Below are 22461 nucleotides of genomic sequence, written 5' to 3'. Positions count from 1 at the left end.
GACAAGTAGGGAGCTGAATGCTGCAGCAGCTGCCATTTCAAAACGGTTTTTATCAATACTTCACAAGACCGGATTCATCCCAGCACAGGCAGTGCAGGTGTGCACAAGAGAGACACCTGGTTCTGGGATCAGCCCTTTGAGTTAACACAATATTTTCCACTTTTGATGAGACCAATATGCAGGAAGCAGAAATGGTAACACGTCTTGCATCTGACAAGTTTTAGTAAAGCCCACTGATGTCAACTGAAGAGAAAGGGGGAGCAATGTACCTCCATGACCTTTCCTATCCCACAAACTTCAACTTACCTCAGCTCTGGCAGAGATAGCAAAACATGGGCAATAGCAACACAGGCTGAACCACTGGAAATTTCTTTGGTTTTCTGGTTCTTATTACTTTTGTTATCCTGTGGCCATTCTCATGCATCCTTAGAGATAACGTGGAGGTTTCACAGAATTATTTGGATTGGAAGGGACTGTAAGATCATCTAGTTCCACTGACTCAAAAAGAGGCCAGTTCCAACCTGAGACAGAAAAACAACCAAAATATGAGGGGAAGAGACATAAATGTAGCAGATAGAAGGGAGAATAATCATATCCTAATTTTAAATTGTGGCTTTTACCATATACTTAATTCCTCCTTCCTTCCAGCATTTGTTGAGCAATGCAACTAAACACACATTTAGGTGTACAGAAGTCCCTTCTTACAGTAAATAGAGTGGCAACTTATCAATGCAAATTAAGAGTGAATAATTAAAAAGATAGTTTAGCTGATATTTGTAATAGGAGTGTTCACAGAGAAAAATTAACACCATTTTAAAGGAAAAAAAAGTAGTAACTTGTGGAAGCCTTAGGGCAGGAGGAACTGACATGATGTTATTGTATGCTTTATGCCCATGCAATATTAATGCAATCACCATGACAACTGTGACATCCTCTGAAATTATACACCTTTCAATTACAGAACATCTGAAGGAAAAACACATCTGCAGTTTGCAGGAAGGCTGCTGTAATCTAAAAATCTATCTCCTCTTTTGATATGCATTCAGACATTTCTTCAATAATTCTTTCTTCTAAAGGCTATCATGAAGTTTCTAATTTGTATCTGATCTAAGCTTAAACATGGCTGTTTTTTTTTTTCCATAGTGAAAAACAAATACATGATTTAAATTTACACAATTATTGTTTAGAGGCAACATGTCATACACAAAACTCCCAAAATTCAGCAGGAAGCAACTGACCAAAAATCTTATAAAAATTAAACAGTTCAACATGTCAAAACCAATCATAGCTACATCCACCAGCCACCTTGCTTAATCAGGAGCTAAGGCAGGATGAATCCTTTACGTTTCTGTATTTTTAGTACTATGTTTTACATGAACAAAGAATCTGAATCACCCTGAGAATAATATGGGAAGCTATATAATCTGGGGAGCTGAAAAGCAGCCTTGCCGTAATTGCTCAGTAAAGTAACATAAAGGCCACCAGGCACCATGTCATGAGAATGTCAGCCTTTCCATTCAGAAAAATCAAAATTACATAAGCAGGCTTTCGTAACAAAGCAAAATGGCTCATGTTGATTACACACACAGCAGTCCTCGTTTTTATAGTTTCATTACAGTTTCCTTTCAAATTGAAACCAGGCTATGATTCAAATGCCCATTCCTCCACTCATCTCAATGAAGTGAAAGCATCCAGTACTTCAGGTTTATTAGGAAGAAAAACAAAGATTTATCAAAGAAGAAATAATGAAAACCAAGTGCTAAGTGTCTTGCCCCCAGAGGAAACTGGGGTGGAGGTTTAAGGTAGCAGCTACTTACTTTCATTGCCCTGTTGCTGAGGGAGAATGTACAGGATGGTGTCCGAGAAATATCAAGCTCACTGGTAGTTCTCATTCAACAAAAATAAGTTAAAAGCATTTAAGTGCTTCAACATCCCTGTTTATCTTCCAAAAAAGCTGCAGATAATAGCGAAAATTAGACAAAGAGAGGATGCTTTGATCCATTAAAATTGAATTCAAAAGTTCAAATCCTTTCACTGTGTGGGAGACTCTTCTCTAGTATCTATCTGCCCCATATCCTGGTTGGACAAGCTTATGGATCTTCAACTTCATTCCCACTTGTTCAACCTTATAAAATGCTCCTGCATAAAGACAGCATGTTGAGAATTTACAGCGAAAGACATTGAAGTCAGTTATAAGATAACCACTCTATCACATCAGCAGAATAATGCTGTACTGGCTTATCTTCCTTACAGCCCAAGCAGATGACAGGAACATGGCTCTGGTGGTCAGGGGATGCTCTGCCATTTCCAGGCAGAGGAAGGGAAGAATGCTCTGGTGTCAGCAAGAAGAGTGACGGATCTTGACCAAAGTGTTCAGCAATTAGAAAGCCATGACACTGATCTCAGTCATGGACACAGCTACTGATAAAAACTACCCAACACCCTTGCCATTGTACCCAGCTGAAATGTTGGCTCCATCATTCGCCTTGTGAATGAAGTTAAAACCATATGAGACATGCTCTGTGCAACTATGTGTCCCTAGTCAGGGGAATATAGAAAACACTGCATGTTAATTAACATCTGCTATAAGTCTGATGACAGCAGGAATGATACTGGCCTGGTGACAAATTCCTGAACATAACTTAGGTCTTTTCCTGTCAGTGGCTGAATAATGCAACGTGGGTAAGAGATGCTAAGGAGAGAGGGGGAGCCTTGGAGAGAGATTTTCACTGTGTTGCTGAAACCTCTGTCTGCTTTACCACAGTAAGAACAGCAGCATAGCATGGGTTGATCAAATACGGTCTAAATATATAAACAGACAACAGTCTTACACTTTCTGATACATAAAAAAAAATAATCATAAAACCAGTATTATAACTCATCAATAAATTTATAACAGACCAAATGCCTCTTGCTACAAACCTCCCTGATAAAGATTATTAAAAAAAACCAAACAACAACACAAAACAACAAACAGCAAAGTCAACTAAATCTGAAAATCCTTAGGAAACATTTAATCCTTCATTTGGTTAAAATATTATATATGTGTGCATGTTAAAAGAACCTGGAGAAGTGTATCTGCTCACTTTGGAAAATGCTATCATCTGACAAACATCAGATTTATGGAAACTCAGCTCCAGTGACACCATAATTTCATTTAAGATGCTAAATTCTGTGATTAAGCTGGCAGAAATGCCTGACACATCCACTGTAACAAATATCACTCCATTTTGTTTCACAGCTGTTTCTTGGATATGGATTTACATACCTTCAGTAAAGTGAAAATACTTTTGAAGTAGAGGAGAACAGCAGAAGGAATTTTTAGGGCAAATTTCAGCCAAGCATAGAATCCTACAATGGTTTGGGTTGGAAGGAACCTTAAAGAACATACAGTTCCAAACCCCCTGCATGGGCAGGGACACCTCCCACTAGATCAGGTTTCTCAGAGCCCCATCCAACCTGTCCTTGAACACTTCCAGAGATGGGGCTTCCACAGCTTCCCTGAGCAACCTGTTCCAGTGTCTTACCACACTCACACTAAATAATTTCTTCCTTATGTCTAACCTAAATTTAATTCAACAAATGTTGCAGAATCTTTACTGCTGTATGAAGCAAATCAGTCTACAGCCTCATCTGAAGGACTGAAAGATCACAACAGGCTACCTCCTAACTCACAGCTCCCCAGCAGAGCTCAACCCAACAGGTTTCAATCACTACATCATGCCTCTCCAACTTAAAATTTACCCTGGAACTTTTATTATTGTTATTATTAGAATTAGGATTACCACAACACCAAGAAACAACAAGAACAGGACCAATATTACTTTGAACACATACAACAAGATGTACCATAACCTTGAAGAAGTTCTACAGACTCAGCACAAGGAGATTACACACACACTGATGTAAAAGAGCAGTGAAAAAATATAGGCCAGCATGACTATTAAGGATCCCAGCACACCAGAGGGGAACTACTGTAAATTAAGCTGATGGAACTGGGCTGATTTACTGAGGAAACATCCTGTCGAGTTTGTATTATAGTTAACTGCTGCTTCATATTTAATTATAAAAATCTTAAAGCAACACAAAAGCTTACAGCAACAAAGCTGGCTCCTGCTGTGCACCAGCTGTCTGCAGTGACAGAGCATGACAGATAGTCCTGGCCTTTGGGGGGGTCTGAGGACTAAAGCAGAACCTCAGCAACCAAAAATCCTGGCTTCTTCATAGACTACAATCTTTGTTGCAAGACCACTTTTCCACTGTGCCCATTTCCATCACTGGGAAATAATTATTGCTGTCGGTACTGATCCTGTTTTAATTTACTTCAGTGGGAGGAAAAAACAAAAGAAGCAAATTACTGGCCTGAAATTCGAATCCTAAAGCACCTTTTGGGAAGACTGAAGCATGAATCTCCCTGACCTTTGCAGTGTTGCCCGTTCGATGGGCAGAGCCTGGTACCCCAGCCCAAGGGTTTGCTCAAGGACTGTGTAATAGATCAAACTGTGGCACGTACACATGCCCGGGCCATGCACAGCCCCACTTCCCAGAGCCCAGGCAGGGCTGTGACACGCACATCTGTCCTCACAACACAGATGCTGAGGAAGCAAACACACAGAGCAAGCAGAAATGCTTCCTTTCAGGGGGAAAATAATAATAATAATTTTTAAAAAAACCACAAAAAAACCCCAACAAACATGCTGATACCCTGGTGTACAGGCAAGACCTCACAGTGGATTGGGAAGAGAGGCTGGACAGTTTCTTAATGAGATGATTCACCCCTGGATTTGTGTTTTCAGTGCAGAGAAAAAAAAAAAAAATCTATAATGCTACTTTTGTCTAATGGACAAATTCAGTGAGTCTATTTCAGAAAATTATTGTCATTAAAAGCAGCTGTAAGTAGAGGAAAAAACAAAGATAGTTACACGTAGAATCATGCTGCCAGGACTATGGCAAAAGAAATTAATATTTTAGAGGAGGATGGAATAAACTTACAGTAATGTCAAATTATGAAATAATCAAGTCAGAAGAGATTTTTTTTTCTGCGTTCCACTGCTGAAAATTATTTCCTGCAACGTAAATCCCAAAGGATGTTCCCTCCCCTCCTCAGTCCCCACCCCCTCTCTAAGAAAGGGAAAAAAACAAAAAAGGCTTCAAATCTTCATCACAGAAAGAGTCTGAGTGCAGAGGAGATGAAGTTAACAGCAGGGGGTCCAACACAGAACATCACTTGTAACTTGTCCATTTTATTTTCAACCTCCCCTTCAGCTGTTTATCACATTTTTCCATCTGTTTCAAGAGAGGCTCTCCATGATTTTGTAAATCAGATGTGCTAAATTCATGCTAAAAATATTTCAATTGCAAAATAAGATGCTTAATAAAATACCAGAAGGCCAGAAATAATTCTCAGGGAAGCTTTCAAAATGCTTCAAGAACACTTTTGTATAAAATTGCATGCTAAATCATAAATACCCCAGGAGAGAGAGGACTCCCCAAAGACTCTTAAAGCTAACAAACTTTTTGTGCATTAACATTTAGAAATTTGGATTAAAAGAAGGAAAAATGTTGAAGGTGTTTTAAAAAATCCTTTCGTAGTACACTGAGTAGATGTTCACATATCCAATTCATATATTTATTTATTAATTTTCAGTTAAATTGAGAAATTTCAAGTAGGTTTTTAAGAAAGCTGCAGCATGTATTACCAGAGCAAATATTATAATAATGGGATGTCAGTGTATCACCGCTCATCTGCACAGCCAGGTAAGATGACTCTGTGCTTCTCTCATGCCATTGTAAAGTAAACCATATTAACTGAAACCACCTTGAAAGCTGACTTTGCATTTACCCTTGACTGGCCACACACACGGTTATTTCCACAGCTGAGCTGAAAAGGGTAGCTTCTTTAGCTGAGCTGCTCCATTGGCTGCATGTGGATCTGTGAAAGGCCAGTTTCTACTCTGCCTCACCCAACTTCTTCAGGCATTGTTATTTTGCAAAACTACCCAGTATTTTGGTTTCTGACTAATTCATTATGTCAGAATCTCTCTATATGCTTTAACATATTAACTCCTCCATGCCTTTGAAGCAGGCTGTTATTTTTTTACCTGAAAAATAGTCTGCAATTCACAAATAGATTTTAGGTATGAAGAGTTGCTCGTATTTTGCAGCAGTCTTTCAAAAAGCCAGGAAGAGGTCTAGTGTTCCTCCTCCTGAAAAAGGGCAGTAAGGCAATATTACAAATGATCTTGTAAAATACATTTCAGTGTGGTGTGTTTAAACTGCTCCAGATCCAGCTTTGATACAGCAAAACCAAGAAAATCATGTGCCAAGGATTTCTGGCAGGCAAGGAACAAAGGGTCATAAAGCCCACTATAGACTGTATTATTTTCAACCATTTACTCGTGACTTAGTGACATACCCTCTCCACTGCTTTTGTTTCACTGCGTTTTCACACACATAGACAATATTGTGCTGCAAGACTCAATGCGATTAGATTGCCAGCCAAATGTCCAGCTTACAGGACCCAATAAATACACATTTAATGTAACCAGACCAAATTCCCTGGCTGAGCAACTTGGCTATGTATTTAAAAGATCCACAATGATGAGTATAAAGTTTGAATTTGTAATTTTAATTCCTTGTTACAATATATAGCAGTAATTCTGCACCGCTGTATATTCAACTTCCTGGGAGCAAGCTGTCAGAATCATGACAACATTTAAATAGTGTTTCTAAGACCAAATTGGCTTAAACCTAAGAAAGTTCTAACAACTCACTAGCCTTCACTATTGGCCACTTGTACATTAGTATCACAGAATGATTTTTTCCTTTCAGCCTTCCTAGGTGGGAAACTCTAAACTTCCTACTCCAAACTTTCTATGGGCAGCCTGTAACTGATATTACAGTGCCAAACAAATGCGCAGTGCCAAGAGACTTCTCAGTGTTTGTTCCTGATTACTTTACTGCTGCCTGTGCTGTTATTCAGCCACACTAGGCTTCTGTAATTCATAATAATCATAACAACAAGGGGGTTGCCTGTGGATAATCATCTGTGAGAACTGCTGACAGTGTCAGAAAAAAAGACTCTCCATTATGTTAAATCCCAAAAGACTGGGGAAGTGCAGCCCCAAGGTCCTGGGGTGCTTTCAAAGCACCTTACCACGCTCCAGGCAACATCCGTCTTCAGCTTCCCAGAGCTCTGACATGCCAGTGGGGCCACCCAGGAGGGCCACAGGCAGCATGCTCTCCTAATACAACAGCACTATTTGTTGGACACTGTCTACATAACAAAAAGCTCAGAAAGGCAGAGGGGGTTGGATTCCAGCCCTTAGTCCACTAGACTCTCCCTTCCACAAGAGGACAAGGGCAAAAATTATTTCCTCTGTAACATCACCCACATTATGGAGATGGCTTGGCTTTTTGCAAGAGACTGTGTTGTCCCAGGAACATGAAGAGGAATAGTATGGTTAGATCTGCAAGATAACCTTTGTTGCTTGTAATTCTCCCACTCACCTTCAGTGCCATTTCTCTAACCTCCAGCAAGGTGAGCAGCTCCATATTTCACACTGTTGCTCTGAAGGATTTTTAAAGCAGATGTTCCACAGGAGTGTGGAGTTCTCAAAGCAGAAAGGAAGTCTATAGCAAAGAATTGCAGCAGATTAAAGAAAAATTTTAAAAAGCACCTACCATTTCTTTTGTTGCACTCACTGGTGCAGTTTTGTCATTTTGCTTCTGCCACGTTTGTTGTTGCTGTGAAATAGAGTATTGATTAGAGGAAGTAGAAAGAAGGCATTCACAAAAGCCTGAAATGCAAAAATTGGTAAAAGTGTAACAGTTTTAGTGAAAATTTGATCTAGAACACTATAAAGACCATTTGGTATTTGCTTTTTTTCTCCTCACCCACAGTCATAAGCAGCTGCAAATCTAGGTTTGAAAAAAAACAAGTGATCAGTTCCAAAAAGAAAAAGATGTTAACTTTAGAAGTTGTTTTATGTCTCTATTGCTGATTTCCAGGTATGGTAAATGTTTGCCTAGAGTATTTACTTTTGTTTTTTAAACTGTAAGTCCAGATTCATTAACATACCCTATTTGCTTTATGCTACCCCAAAGATGAAAAGGAGTTGAAAAAACTGATTATGCTTGCTTCATATAGGCAGAATGAAATACAACAGCAAGAATTTACCAGTCAGTCTAGCCATAAAAATCTGTCTACACTGGAAATAGACAATTTGCTTTCCTAAAATGTTAAGCTTTAAATGGAAAATGTGTCTCTTGGCTACTGATGTAATTTCCATCTTTCCTATAATATTGAGCTATGTCTTAAAAATTGCGTATTCTGATAGTAGCTCATGTTTTTCAAAGGTCACTTATAACACATTTCCAAATCTGCTGATGATTGAGCTTAAAGGCCAAGGGAATGATTCTTGTAATAGCTTTGTCTGTTCAGTGTCTATTACTCTCTATTTCCTGAAGGAAATAAAATAATGAGAAATATTTAAGTCCCTGGTCACATATGCAAACGTTACATAAGTGACTTCTGTGTTTATTTTCCTGAAAGAAAAGAGATTCATCATCTCTGAATTGCTCTGTTTATGAAGTGTTAAAACCAAAGCATACAAAAGTCAATTCAAGTCTCCTGAATAACATCAGTGGGCTTAACATTAGGCTTTAAAGTTGTTTATTGGAGAACAAAGGTATCCCTGTATGCCTGGGTTTTGAGATTGAATGCCACTGAACTTGTTCATTATGATTAATTTAATTATTTGAACATTATTTTTTGTACTTTCAACTCCAGATGTGTTAAAGAGGGCTTAGAAGGCTATTTCCTCATTTTATCCTCACCTCCCTTACAGTTACACATTGCAGCCCAAAGAGACCATCGAGTATAATATATAGCAAACCAAGGTAGCACAGACAAAATCTGCATGTTATTCAGCTATTTTCTTAACAGCTTGTGACACTTTGCCTGAGCTGTTAATGGAACTGTCTGTGCACTCAGATAAAAAATCATCAATAGGTACAAGAGCTGTCTACTGGTTGTCTTTACCTGTCTGCTAGATCATCTCTGTTTTCTCAGTAAACAGAAGATGAAAAGATCTCAAAACCCTGTGATTTGGTAAACTCAGCTGTAAAAATTGTAACACCTCATAGATCTCAGTTATAATTAGCAAGGCAATTTTGAGCTTGTTTAGCTAGAACCCCTACTTACTGAATGTCTTGCCACATTTCAGAAGGTTTTGGGATATTTTGTCTTTGGATTTGGGAAATCCTAAGTATCCCATATTCTATAATTGCATGAGCTCACTGCCTTTGAGGGTGCCAAGACCATGGAAGGCCTTAAAAACAACATAATGACTCATCATTCCACCTCAGTCATAAACAACCAATCCTCAGATACTCCTTTGATCATACATGCAGCATGGAGTTCAGGAGTTGCATGGAAGACAGCCAGAGACTGTGTGTATATCCGTATGATCATCATATAGAGACTCTTACAGAAGAGATACAGAAGAGAGATCAACCCATTAGTATTATTTATTGCTTTAAAAGGTCTTAATTCTTTGTCTTTCTATGTTATGCAAATCTGAGTCTCTTTCCATCTGCTTCCTCTCCAGAACATTAAAAATAGCATTCACAACAGAGATATTAAGGTCTTATTTTCCAGCTATAACAATTCCACAGCCATTGGCATCCCCAGCTGCTTCCTCTTCCCCAAGATCTACTCACTGCCTTTCCTATTACCTCCCTCTGCTACTAAACCCCTCCCCTCCAAAATCAACGCATTACTTGGCAACTGCGTTTATTGTAGATAAATAACCAGAAGGGAAAAAACCCCAAAAACCTTCCATGAAGTGTAAACTTTTCAGCTTCTACCAAAGTCTGTTTCATGAGCTGATGGGGCAAGTCAGGCTACAGAAGAGACTTCAGGCAGCCTACCCTAAAAAGTAATATGGAAAATCACTCAAACCTTCAAGTGGAGTCCCAAAGCAGAATAAGAAAACACGCATGACATTTCTAAACTTTGGAGGAAACATTTAAGCATTGTGGTTCTTCATAATCATTGTATCACCAAGACTGTAAGTACCTGTGTGTGTTTTTTTCATCAGTATCTTTAGCACAGCTGTAGTGCTACAGGGGATGGAAAAGAGAGCAACAAATAAGAAAAAAACCCTCACAAGTTTAAAAAAAACCCTTCTCTAAATTCAACCCAGGAAATATTTAAGTGCATAATAGGGCAGTAAGAACAGAGCTGTAAAAATATGGTTGAGGCATTTTCCATATATTGCACAAGGTCATAGCTCTGGAAAACAGACAGCTTTAATAGAATAATTTGCAACAAAGACAGTAGGAAGTTTTTTTCAAAGCATTACAAACTGCCAAGGCCACAAAACTAAGCATTCTGGACCACTGCCCACTTAAGAACATGAACATCCCATAAGGAGTTTAAGAGAGTTAAAGCAAGGAAGAAAATGCCCTTCCTAGGAATCTCTTTCTGAACACAGCAGTCAAAGACTAATGGTTCTAGACCAGAATTCTGGTTTCCTCAACACGCCACCTAATTTGGCCAGAATGAACACGGTATTCTGATTTTGTCTGTCTTTCCCTGGTCTAATAACATAATGATTAAGTCAGCCAGTAATTATTTTGGCCTGGCCAGAAACAACATGGAGGCAGAAAAGGGGTTTTGATAATGTAGTTTTCTGTCTTTCAGTCTGCATTTAATAAAAATGTATTACATGATTAGTAATCTACAAACCTCTCAAGCAATATTTAAGCTTTGACACTGGAAAATTTTGAAGCTTGCTGAGATGATTCAAACTGGTATTTTTTTGGTAAAACACTAATTTCATGTTTTTTTTCCTTACACATCCTACCAAAAGGATTTAAAAAAAAAAAAAAGTTTCCACTTTTAAACTCTTTTCACTTATAAATAGCTTTGCAATTCAAGATACACAACAATAAATGGAAACTGATGCAGGAAAGAACTGTAAGAATGAATGAAGGACTAAAAAAAACACACATTGTACAGAAAGTCTCATCAGGCTGCATCCATCCATCTCAACAAAGAAACCAAAATAACAGCTAAAGGTTGGCTAGCTCAGTCTTATGTGAGCTCTAAGTTTTTCCTGTTTCCTGGTAGTTCCAAAACAATTGATAAATTAATTTAAAATTCAATTAGATATTGTAAACTATTAGAAAGAAGATACCCGGAAAAAAGGTGTGAAAGGATGATTTTGTTACCATTCAAAGACAAAGAGGAGGGACATGGCTCTAGTCTCAAACAAGATAATAAAACTGGCTAAACAGTCACACCTTCAGGATACATGCAAATGAGTTCAGCTCCTGCTTTGGTTCAGAGCAAGGATCTAAGTAAAGGTCAAACTCTGAGACCTTCTGTTAAATTTATTTTACTTCATACAGATACACACATTTGTTGCAAAAGAATGAATTGCTAGGAATGGTAATTGATACATACAGATTCTCACCCTTCCGGAAATGAGAAGTCGATTTTATCTGAAGAGAAATCAGTTTAACAAGACAAGGTAAAAATAACCACTTCAGCGTATTTACTAGCCCACTTATCAGGGCACTCTTCTCAGACTTGAGCAGGCCAAATTAATTTCAAAAATCAGACTGAATTTGAACCTCAACATCCCATTTGCCAGCTGATTAGCCTTGACACTAGATTACAGAAAATACTGTATCACCATTCCCTCCGTTCTGTATGTAGTATGACAATGAGAAGCGGTGTATCCAAAAACCTGGCACAGATGTACTTCACAAACAAGCTTCCAAAATGCTGACATGATGCAATAAGGTCCGTAAGTGTTATTGGAAGAATGTAAGCCTTAGTTACCCAATATGCATAATGAAAATTTTGCAAATTATTTCTTTAGCCATCATGTCTTTCTTACCTATTAGATGCATAAGTTACATTGTTTTAAATAAACCAAACCACATTGCATACATCAAAGTCTAAAACACAATTATCACCACATGCCAACTGATAGGCAAACACCTGACAAACCTGTTCAACTTACTTGAGATTATGAACATTCAAGTGAGCCAAATTACCCCATTTCTAGAACTGTTGATTGCTTTCCGAAGTCTTATTGAGAGTGATGAAACAGGTAACTCCTTTTTAAGCTTCCACTGAAAGCCAATTCATGTAAACAACCCTTTTAGAGCAGTCATCACAGTTTAGTTTCAAAAGACTGTAACACTTGTGCTCTGAAGTTTGGGGTCCTACAACATTGATACTGTTGTATTATTTCTTTCCTCTTTGTCAAGGAAGTCAACTGTCAATGTACTGGATTAAAACATTAGAACTACCAGGTAGTACTACCATTTCTTTGCTGTAATGCCATAGAAGACACAAATTCTTCACTCTGCCTCTTTCAGCCTATGGGAGCATTCTATTCAGTACTGGTCTCAGCAAGGCTCACACAGAGCACTTTAAGTGCTCCATTAATCTTCCTTTTACAGATTTGCTAAGGAAAAAATGAAATAAATTGTCCCTATCTCTGCATTTTAATATTAAAAACACCATAAAATTCATTTACGAGCCTTGGGATCTTTTCAGATTTTTAGAAACACTGTGAACGTTAGATTACAGCATAGAAAGGGGCCCAACCCTCTTCCTCAGTATTTGTAAGATCTGGCTGCCTGGGCTTTTAATATGCAGACATCTAACAGCCTTACCTGGGAAAGGGGTGAACAGCTGAACAACTGCACATACCTCACTATCTTCTCATAATTGGAGATCCAGACAATAAAAACATACAAAAACCAACTTTATAACACATGACTCTCCCAGTGTTGCTTTCTTCAAATATTGGACACAGCTGTGAAGTTCATTACGGAGTATTCTCGTTAAAGCTGTCCCGGAACATCAGTCTCAAATGCTTGACTGACTACAAACATCTTGAAAAAGCTTTTTGTCTCAGTAGATGCTATAATTTCTGGCTTTCTTCCATCCCTTGAATAGAGTCAGAATGCCAAAGACTGGTAATTTTATAAAGAAATAAGTTATAAGTAGTAAAACATGGCAAACAACATTTAAGACAACCAAAGTAACTTGGCTATGAAAAATATTGGCAGAATCACTAAGTAACAACTTCAGAATTTTTTAAACGTACTCAAGTCTCCATGTGCAGAATCTAATTAGACTTTTTTTTACAATAACATTTCTAGAAGTACGAAGGATTAAAACCATATTTTTGTTAAAGATTAAAAATATTACAAAGATTAACTTATCCTTGCTGTCTTAAGACATAATACACAGACCAAGAACACATGTTCAAATGTTTGCTACACGAAAACCACCAAATATAATTTGGATATGCTTTTTCTGGTTGTTGGTGTTTAGTTTTATATTCAAAATCATGCAGATGATAACTTCTGGGTTTTGTATATTTTAATAAAGCTACCAATAACTCATATTAAAAAAGATATAAGCTTGGGCAATTTACACCAAGTGAAAATTAACACTATTCTCAGTGGAAAATGATCTTTCTTTTAATAACAAAGCTCTCAATCAAAGTTAGACAAAGTATTTTAAGTTTGTGATTCATCAAATCAAAACAGCAATAGCTGCATCTTTGTTTTATTGGCCAAAAAAATCCTGGCATACAGGACAAGTACTAGCCTTTTTCAATCAAAACTATGTAAAAGGATGACTTAGTTTCACAGGATTTTTAGAATAGATTCTGTGGAGTTTTATATCACATTGTAAGAGAATCATTATACAGGAACAAAAAAGTAAAATATTTGTGACTATACACCAGTGTATTTTTTCAGTCAGACATTATGGTTCCTGAAGTAAAATGTTACACCATTGAGCTTGTGTGCAAAATTGATGGATTATTTGTGTATTTTAGTTAGATAGCTGTTACTTTCGTTTGACAAATAGCCAAGCTCTTCTGCAAGTATCTTTGTATCTATTTTAAATGTCTCTTCCACTCAGCTATTTGTACTGTGGTCTCAAAAGTGCATTTGGATTTTGCAGAAATGAGGACACTTATTTGTAAGAGATAACTGAGATGTGCTATGGGTCATACTGCAAAGACTTCTGGTCAAACTATTATCGCTCTGAAAACTACAAGCTACGTAACTGAAAATCTTCACCTGCTCAAGTTCCTACTTTCCCAGACTTTTCCTCAAGCTTTTCAATATAAACAGATGCAGTTTTACAGTTATTTATTCTTGAATCAGCGTGCATATTGTTACATTACCATAATAATTAAACATCTTACATTACATACAGAGATGTCTTCCTTATCTGCAAAAGAGATTAAAGATGAGCACCTTCTGTAGTACTTAAGGTATGCATTCCTTAGATGTCTACACAATAGCACAACCTGTGACTGGGAAAGCACAGTGACACCACCTTCTCCCAAGCTTCTGTATTAGTGGAAAGACAGAAAAAGAGGGAGAATTAAGAAATTAGAACAACTAGTTCTGGGAAGCTGCAGTGACTTCTGCTGACAACAGATTTGGTCTTAAACATCTTTTGCTCCATTACACTTAAAAAACAAGAACCAAATTTCAGATAACACATTCCAACCAGTACATCCTTGCATACATACATCCTTCTTCTGTAAAAGCTACTCTGAAATTCCTTTCAGAATTGAGGCATTGCACTACAGCATGAGCTCAGTTCTTTCCCTTCCTAAAATCCAGAAGGGAGTATGGCATAGAATTACATTGTCTCATATGGTTCTCAGCCCATTGACTGCACAATAACCTGAATGATGCTTTAGTCCAAGCAAATTATTACTAAAATAAAACTGCTTGATAACTCTATTACCTGACACAGCAGAGATCAATCATAAAGCCTTCCCACTACCACAAAAAAGAAACCATGTGCAGAGCAGAGCAAACCAACCAGAAATACCTTGTCTGGAAACGTAACCAACTTGAAAAACACAGTTCCAAAATATGCTGTGGATAAAAAGCTTGATAAATGCATGCATAATACAACCATTTTTACATACACATTCCACAGTCTGTGAGTACATTCTCTCACAAGTTATGAATTAGTCGAGGATAAGCTGTTTTTAGCATTTTGTTGCAACTTTTACACTTTTTTTCAAAATGAAGTAGTCAAGGATTTGATGCTTACAACCCTAGCATTACTTTGTGACTCACAGGATATTAGTTATGTTAATAGGAAATAAACAACTTCAAGACACAACCACACAATAGAATAGGCAGTATCTTGGTAGGGTTTCCTTTTGCTTGATTTAAAACAGAAACTTAACTTTTCATTTTTCCCAGTTCTAAACACATTCGAGCCATCATGCTGTTCAGAATGCTGCAGACTGATCTCTTTTGCTCCCCAAGGTTTTATGTAGAATTTAAATAATGAAGCTGCTAATTGCATACATGGAAACAGAAACTGCAATTCAGTAAATGCTACACTGTCCCCATGTTATGATCTGGTACCCTATTTTAGTTACTAAGAAGTTACTATATTTAACATCAAGCTTCCTCCAAATCCAACAGATAAGTATCATGAAGACAAACATAAAATGTTCCAAACCACACTTACACACAGTTAAGCCACTTAAAAGTAACTACACGTTCAATGATGGTTATATTGTGCTGAGAGACTTCAGTGACAGACAATACAATCACAAGACCACAGGGGCTGGAGAAGTCTCTGTAAGGTTAAAATTCCCTACATACACCTAACTTAGAGTATTTAAAATAATCTGGAAGAATAGGTAAGATAGTAGAGGGAGCTTCCTTGTGCTAGGCTAGAAAAAGCAGTTTGCCTGGATACTCTGCACGAAGAAATGTGAGTAACACAGAAGCGGAAGAGCGTGGATAGTCAGACTGCTGAGGGACAAGACTGCCCTTTGCAGTAGCAGACCTGCAGGATTTTCTCCATTTGCTGCAGTGCTCTCAGACTGAGAAGTAGCCTCCTGACAGAACAGACATTGAGAAGAACTTTATTACAAATGCAGTGAATACTATGTGTGTGGCTCCCACTACTGCATGTAAATCATCTGGTAGCTTGTCCTAGAGCAATGGCCCAGGCTGACAGCTTTTATCTCAAGACAAAAATTGATCAACCAGTACAAAGCATCTATAAGGAAACATACCTGCTGTCCACTCACCAAGTCAGAAAAGACAAGTTTATCAGCTTGGACTAGCAAGGAAAAGTATTTCACAATTTTCTTCTAAGTTAAGATGTAAGTAATTCAGGAAACACCAGTTGTAACATTTCCAAAGTTCTTCCATTAAAGGCATTAGAAACAATAGTAAAGGAAAAATATTTAAGAATTAATCAATAATTATCACTTTATGCTAATCTTCATTTTATTGCTTCTTGCATAAGGTTTTTGAATTTACTCTTGACTTTCTATCTTCTCATTCTTACTACCCAGTTATCTCCACTGGATGGAAGCAAAAAGATTTCCATCAGCACATGTAACGAAAAACATTTCTTTCAAGCAAGGCACAAAATTTAGATTTATTTATGTAATCTGATTAATCCCAATTTCTGTTTTACATTAAGTACAAAAAACAACTTGAATGCAGGTGAAAATACATTTTCCACAAAGTAGTTCAATGAGTTTCAAAATCAGTTATGTATCCAGAACCATAAAGCACAATTAAAAGCAGTCCAGGATATACAGATTGCTTACCATAAATGCTGAAAGAACTCATAATATATGAACATATTTAACAACCTCCAGTAATAAGTTATCTCCTTTCTAATCTTTCATTTGAAATGCATTTAGCAAATCTGTACCTAACAAAGGAAGTATTAAAAAATGAGACGGGCAGGTAAGTTCTACTCAAGCTATCCAAGTACTAAATTAAACACATACACAATCAAAAATTAAATAACAGAACAATGACATATATTGTGGTTTAATATTTCTAAGAACATAAATGCTAAGATAATACAGAAAAATAGCAACAGGATCAAAGACTTATTTACTTCTCAAAGAACTTATGGTGTACTGTAGCTGCCTGAAATATTTTAACAATTATAGAAAATTGTATTTCCAAGTCTGGTATGTTTGTATTTTCTAGATGACAGACAACCATCCATGAACTTACCTACAAATAGAAGCTTCTTCTTATTAAAGTCTGTATAAAAAAAATCAGTTTTGGCACTACCCATAAGGCAATGGATGATATGTACCTAAGGTAGCAAATCATGTAATGAAAGTATAACCAGAAGAAAATAATATTATTCTTCAACTTATTATTTAAAGAAACTGCGAGACTTAAATTATAATTAAAGAGGAAGTTAAAGAATCAGTACTTGCGAGTCACTAAAACACCCTATCCAAAATATGTCAGATTCTTTTTATATGCAACAGGAAATTGCTTTAATCTGTGAAGCCACTGTGCTATGTCTTGTGGGAGAACTTGATATTTCTATAGTTATTAAATTATCAAACTAGTTTTATTACCAGAAAATAGCAAAAGGTTTCAGGAGAAGATGATTTCAGTTCTTAAGTAAGCAGAAAAAAAAATATTACTCTGAAGTCCAGCCTTTCTGAATGGCCTATAAAAAACCCCCAAAGGTAACTTTGCCATTCACTCTGCCAAGTAAAGACCACAGTTTCAAACTTCACTTTTATGAATGGTTTTAACAACTTCCTTCTTGCATTTCTACCAGCTTCAATGGTAGTTGAACCTTAAAATTCAGTTTTTATGTTGCCACACTTGCACTGGAAAGACTGCAAGCCCAGAATTCATAACTGTGGATTTCATTTAAATTTTAAAAAAATCTTTGCATTTCTCTTACATTTATAAAAAGTTTTTTTTTTTTCAAAACTTAAGGCAAAAAACAAGTGTTATTGGTTTTGTTTCTTTAGGTCTGAGCAGGTATATGAGGCTGTTTAAATATCAAAAAACTAACACCATATACAGTATTACCAACAAAAGTAAAGAATAAGGCAGCATGCATCCTTAAGATGAAAACAAAATTTAATTTTACAAGATGTTTAAATAATCCAAAGGCAAAAAGTGTCTGTCTCCTCTAAGAGTATCTTCATAAAACATGGAAATATTAGAGGACATCAAGTTACTAAAATATTCCATTCAACGTTTATACAAATACATTACTACAATTTTAAGTTTACATACAATCAACTGACATCTCAGTGTTACCTAATTACTTAAATTTACAAGACAAACATAAATAAAGCTGTTAAAACAGGCAAGTACAGTACTGATCTATCATTCAGCACAATGTGGTTTGTACTTCCTTCACCTTGAAAAGAATCAGATTAGAATTGTGCAAAGTCGTTCTCCAAACCTAGAAATAGAAGAGAATTAAGTCTATCTACGCACGTTTTACACAGCATGGGCATATTCCAACTGGGCATATTCCAACTGCCTAAGTCCTGTTTGTAATTTACCACTTAACAACCTTTTGTCTGTTCTCAGAATAGGCCACAGTCTTTAAGGTTATTTTTAATAATGACATCAGTTACAGCATCAAAAACAAACTGCACATTTTTTGTGTCTGTGGCACACGTGAAGTGAGTGTAGATTTCCTTTGTGTCTTTTCTCTTGTTCAGATCTTCAAACTGACATTGAATATAAGCAGCTGCTTCTTCATAAGTGTTTGATCCTAGAAGGAGAAAATTGCTCAGTAAGCAGGTTTCAAAACTGAGAAAGAACTTGAAATGTTTCTTTGAAGGAAGTGGTTCCTTGGAAATAGTTAGCCTAAACCTGAAGAATAATTCCACAGTCATTGCTTTAAGACACCATAAATAATCCTTGAAGTATACCTTTTGGACACATTTTTAAGAATCAAAACTAAAGACTCAATTCCAGCTGCAGGAAGAGTCTTTATTTACTAAAGTGGCAGACAGAACAAGCAAGGAATGACTCAAGTTACCTACTTTGAATATTTATGTTTTTAAAATGTTTGGGTTTTTCCCAAACTCAATTAACATTTGACTACATATTTCTCATAAGCTTTTTACCTCTAACATGCTATTTTCTGTACAATAGAATAGTCCAAAGTTACAATGAAAAAGATACATAAAAAGGCTACGACTCGTTAAATGAAATAATCCTCTTTCGTTACATATTTCCCAAATAAACCACCTACTTCTAACATGTATATACACACTCCATTCCCATAAACTCTCCAGTATCCTCACGGATTCCTACCAGTGAAAAAAATTACATCTAAGTACAAAAATACGAGTACATGAGAAAAAAGGGCTAAAAAAAGTAGGCTGAAAGGAGTTGAAGCAATAACACATAAATGCTATTAGTGGGCCACCATTATTTCACCTGGTTAAAAGATGAATCTGACTTAGTGCTATTTTATATGTGAACCATAAAAACAAACTCCCATCTTTATTTAATTTAAATGTTTTAGATACCTAGAGTTATTGAACTCCTCCTATTTGTGCCACAAAAATGAGATAATTTAATAAAAAATTACCCAACATCTGTGCCCCCCTCCAATACCTGCATATTCAGGGTAGCAAATAGTGAGAGGACTCCTTTTAACTTTTTCTTCAAAAAGATCTTTCTTGTTCAGGAAGAGAATAATAGAAGTGTCTGTGAACCATTTATTGTTGCAGATACTGTCAAACAATTTCATGCTTTCATGCATTCGATTCTGTAATTGGAAAAAAAACCACCTTGTTGTATTTCATCAGGCTTCAGTAGGAAAAACAGGATACACACTGTTGATTAATTGCAAATGAACCAGGTAAGCTATGAAGCTAAGTTTCTAGCATACAGAACCACATTTTGCCACATAGAAATACAGAGAGGCCAAGACCACTACTAAGAACACATTTCACAGGTAGGCTTTAAGCAACTACTATTTTTTTTTCTCATTTCAAGATTTAAGGTGTTTAATATTTTATATTTTTTTGTTGTGTTTTGACATTTTGCAGAACAGATATTTTACAGGAGTTGCAGTTACCTGAATTTGTCTAATTAGATTTTCTGGAAATTGAAAACTAAAATTTTTCATCTAGCTGAGACTCTTGCATAAGAAAAAAAATGTATAGAAGTAGAGAATGAAGTGAGCACATTTTTTTCCTCTTACCCTAATTTTTAACTTTGTAGATAAATTATCCAACATGTAAATACTTTGGCCAATCTCCAGACATTTAAGTAGCAGGATACTAGCTATGACCTTCTGTGACTACAATTGATTTGAAAGGTTTTTTTTAGTGTTTCTTTCCTCCCCAAACTATATTTTATAAGAAGTTGCAGAACATGAGGAAGAGCACAGAAATTTGTTAATGGTTCACACACAGTAGATAAGCATTCCTTTAGACCACTGAAATAGTAAAAAGCATGAACTCTGTGCATACTAATATAGGATGAATCACACTTTGAAAGAAGAGAAAGCGGAAGGGGTTGGAAGGGAGAAGGAAGAGAAAAATTTCTGCAATGAAGGAAGGAGATCAGAGCTATAAATTTAGAAATAAGCAAAACTTGAATATTGAAAAAGGAAAGGAAAAGAAAACAAACAATAAAGCAGAGATAGACAAGTCAAGCAATTTCTTACATACTTCTAGCATCCATAAAGAGAATAAAATGTGTATTGCTGATAATCTATCCTCATTAATTGAGGCATCCTTTAAAACATTAAAGAGTGTAGCTGAAAAGAACACTTGTCTCATAATATTCCTTCTTAGAATATAAGAAAATACTTGAAACCTGAAAGCATTTCTCTGAGACCTTACACCCAAATCCCGGTCATCTTATAAAGCAGTAATACTCTAAAAGATGTCAATATAGTTTTCCTTTCAAACTTAAGTTTCTTTCCAACCACTGTTCTCCTCTTCAACTAAGGTACTTGCCATTTCCTCATCTTCAGCCAAGACCAAGTCATAATCACTTAATGCCACACAAAAAATAATTGCTGTAACACCCTCAAAACAATGAATCCACTTCTTCCGCTCTGATCTTTGGCCTCCAACATCAAACATTCTGCAAAACAAAAGTGCAAAGGAGGGGATGAACTCTGGGATTTCTAGATTTTTGAATGTTAACCAATAAAATCTGAAATCAGCTAAGTCTGATTACAAAATGTTTAAAAAGGCAGAAAAAACAGCAACATTTATTACTATTTAATATCTCGGTTTTTAAAAAAGACAATTTTAATAAAGCCTTAAAAGTCTTCCTACACAGCATTTTGCAAAATATGAGAAGAAAGTTAAACAAAATTGATTATTTAGAACACTATTTCCCATTAAGAAGTTAAAAGTAATCAATAAAAATTAATAATACACTTAGCTTTGCTAAATGTAAACTAGATGAAAATATTACTCAACCGTTACCCCAAATTAATAAAAAGTCTCAAATAATAAAGAGTCTTGATCAACAATGTAAGATTCTTTAAGAGTGAAATGGTGTCTGTTTTCATACTTGGAAATAATGCAATATTAAGGAACCTGGGTACAAATAACACTGACTTAATTACTGCTGTTTAAGTATTCTGAATATAAATATATAAAATGGAATTTTCAGTTTTTCAAATTTAATCTGGGATCTCTGAATCCTGCTGAGTTTCAGCTTCTCTCTCTCCTAAACCAAATTACAACTTTATCTATTTTTCAACTGTCCATGTTTAAATGTGGTATTTTTTTTAAAGAGGCACTAAAACGATTTTCAAACTTAAGACAAAATAACATGAATGATCATAATAAGAATAATAAGTTTCCTGGTAATAAACATACTTTTTGAAAATTAATTGGGGAAGCTAAGCTATAAAGATGAGTCTTGCTTCTTTTCAATTTTTACCTTAGCAGAAATAGAGCAATAGGAAAAGACCACATTCCAGCAAAGAATCAGCAAATTGGCACAATCTGAATGGATTTGCTGTTCTTTGATATCTAAATGCTTTAAATGGCCATTTACTAACTATTATGGGCTACAGTCACTCTGAAAGACACAAATTGCATTAGACATCACTAGGAATTTCAAACATTTTGCAAGCCAGACTAACAGCATCCTGATATAACGAATAATGAACTGTGACTCACAGGCTGGGTAGGAAAGGACCCAACACAGACAATAGCAACCAGAAAAAAAGCAGATTAACAGGTATCCTGAAATTAAGTGACACAGTCATTATAGTATATTCTCAAAGAGTAAGAACACAGACTTTTCCCACGTCTTTCCTATCACCAAAAAAGAAGTCTGTTGTTTCAAATACTTGTGATGACTTGCAGCTCCAAAACAATGCAAATTTGTCACATACTACTTCTCTCAGTGTGTTAGTTAATATCCTACCACAGACTGGAAGTAGCTACCTGCATACCAACTCATGGAGATTGTAGAAGAATTTAAACCCATCTACAATAGGGAATTGAGCAAGAAACATTAGAAAACAAGTGAGAAAATAGCTCCTCAGAACACTGAAGACTTCTCTTGAGGCTTGGCTAAGACTACCCTCCTTAGGTTTGCAGGAGATTGATTCCCATTTGCCAGCTATTATTTTACGGATAA

General features: G+C 36.2%; 1 protein-coding gene across 1 annotated transcript in view; it reads right to left on the bottom strand.

The window, feature by feature from the left end:
• Positions 1–16455: 16455 nt before the first annotated feature.
• The window catches only part of GNAI1 (G protein subunit alpha i1), a 31234-nt gene continuing 25228 nt past the window's right edge, over positions 16456–22461 (bottom strand). Inside the window, exons 7-9 of the mRNA XM_051608229.1 lie at positions 20811–20940; positions 19456–19609; positions 16456–18601 (exon numbers count right to left, since the gene is read on the bottom strand). Coding sequence (XP_051464189.1) covers positions 18411–18601; positions 19456–19609; positions 20811–20940 — 475 coding nt within the window. The 3' untranslated portion in view covers positions 16456–18410. The remainder of the gene's footprint in view (positions 18602–19455; positions 19610–20810; positions 20941–22461) is intronic.

Source organism: Apus apus, chromosome 1, assembly GCF_020740795.1.
Source record: "Apus apus isolate bApuApu2 chromosome 1, bApuApu2.pri.cur, whole genome shotgun sequence".
In the NCBI taxonomy this organism is placed as follows: domain Eukaryota; kingdom Metazoa; phylum Chordata; class Aves; order Apodiformes; family Apodidae; genus Apus; species Apus apus.
The sequence above is the reverse complement of the archived record's forward strand: the minus strand, read 5'-3'. Positions and strand labels throughout refer to the sequence as shown.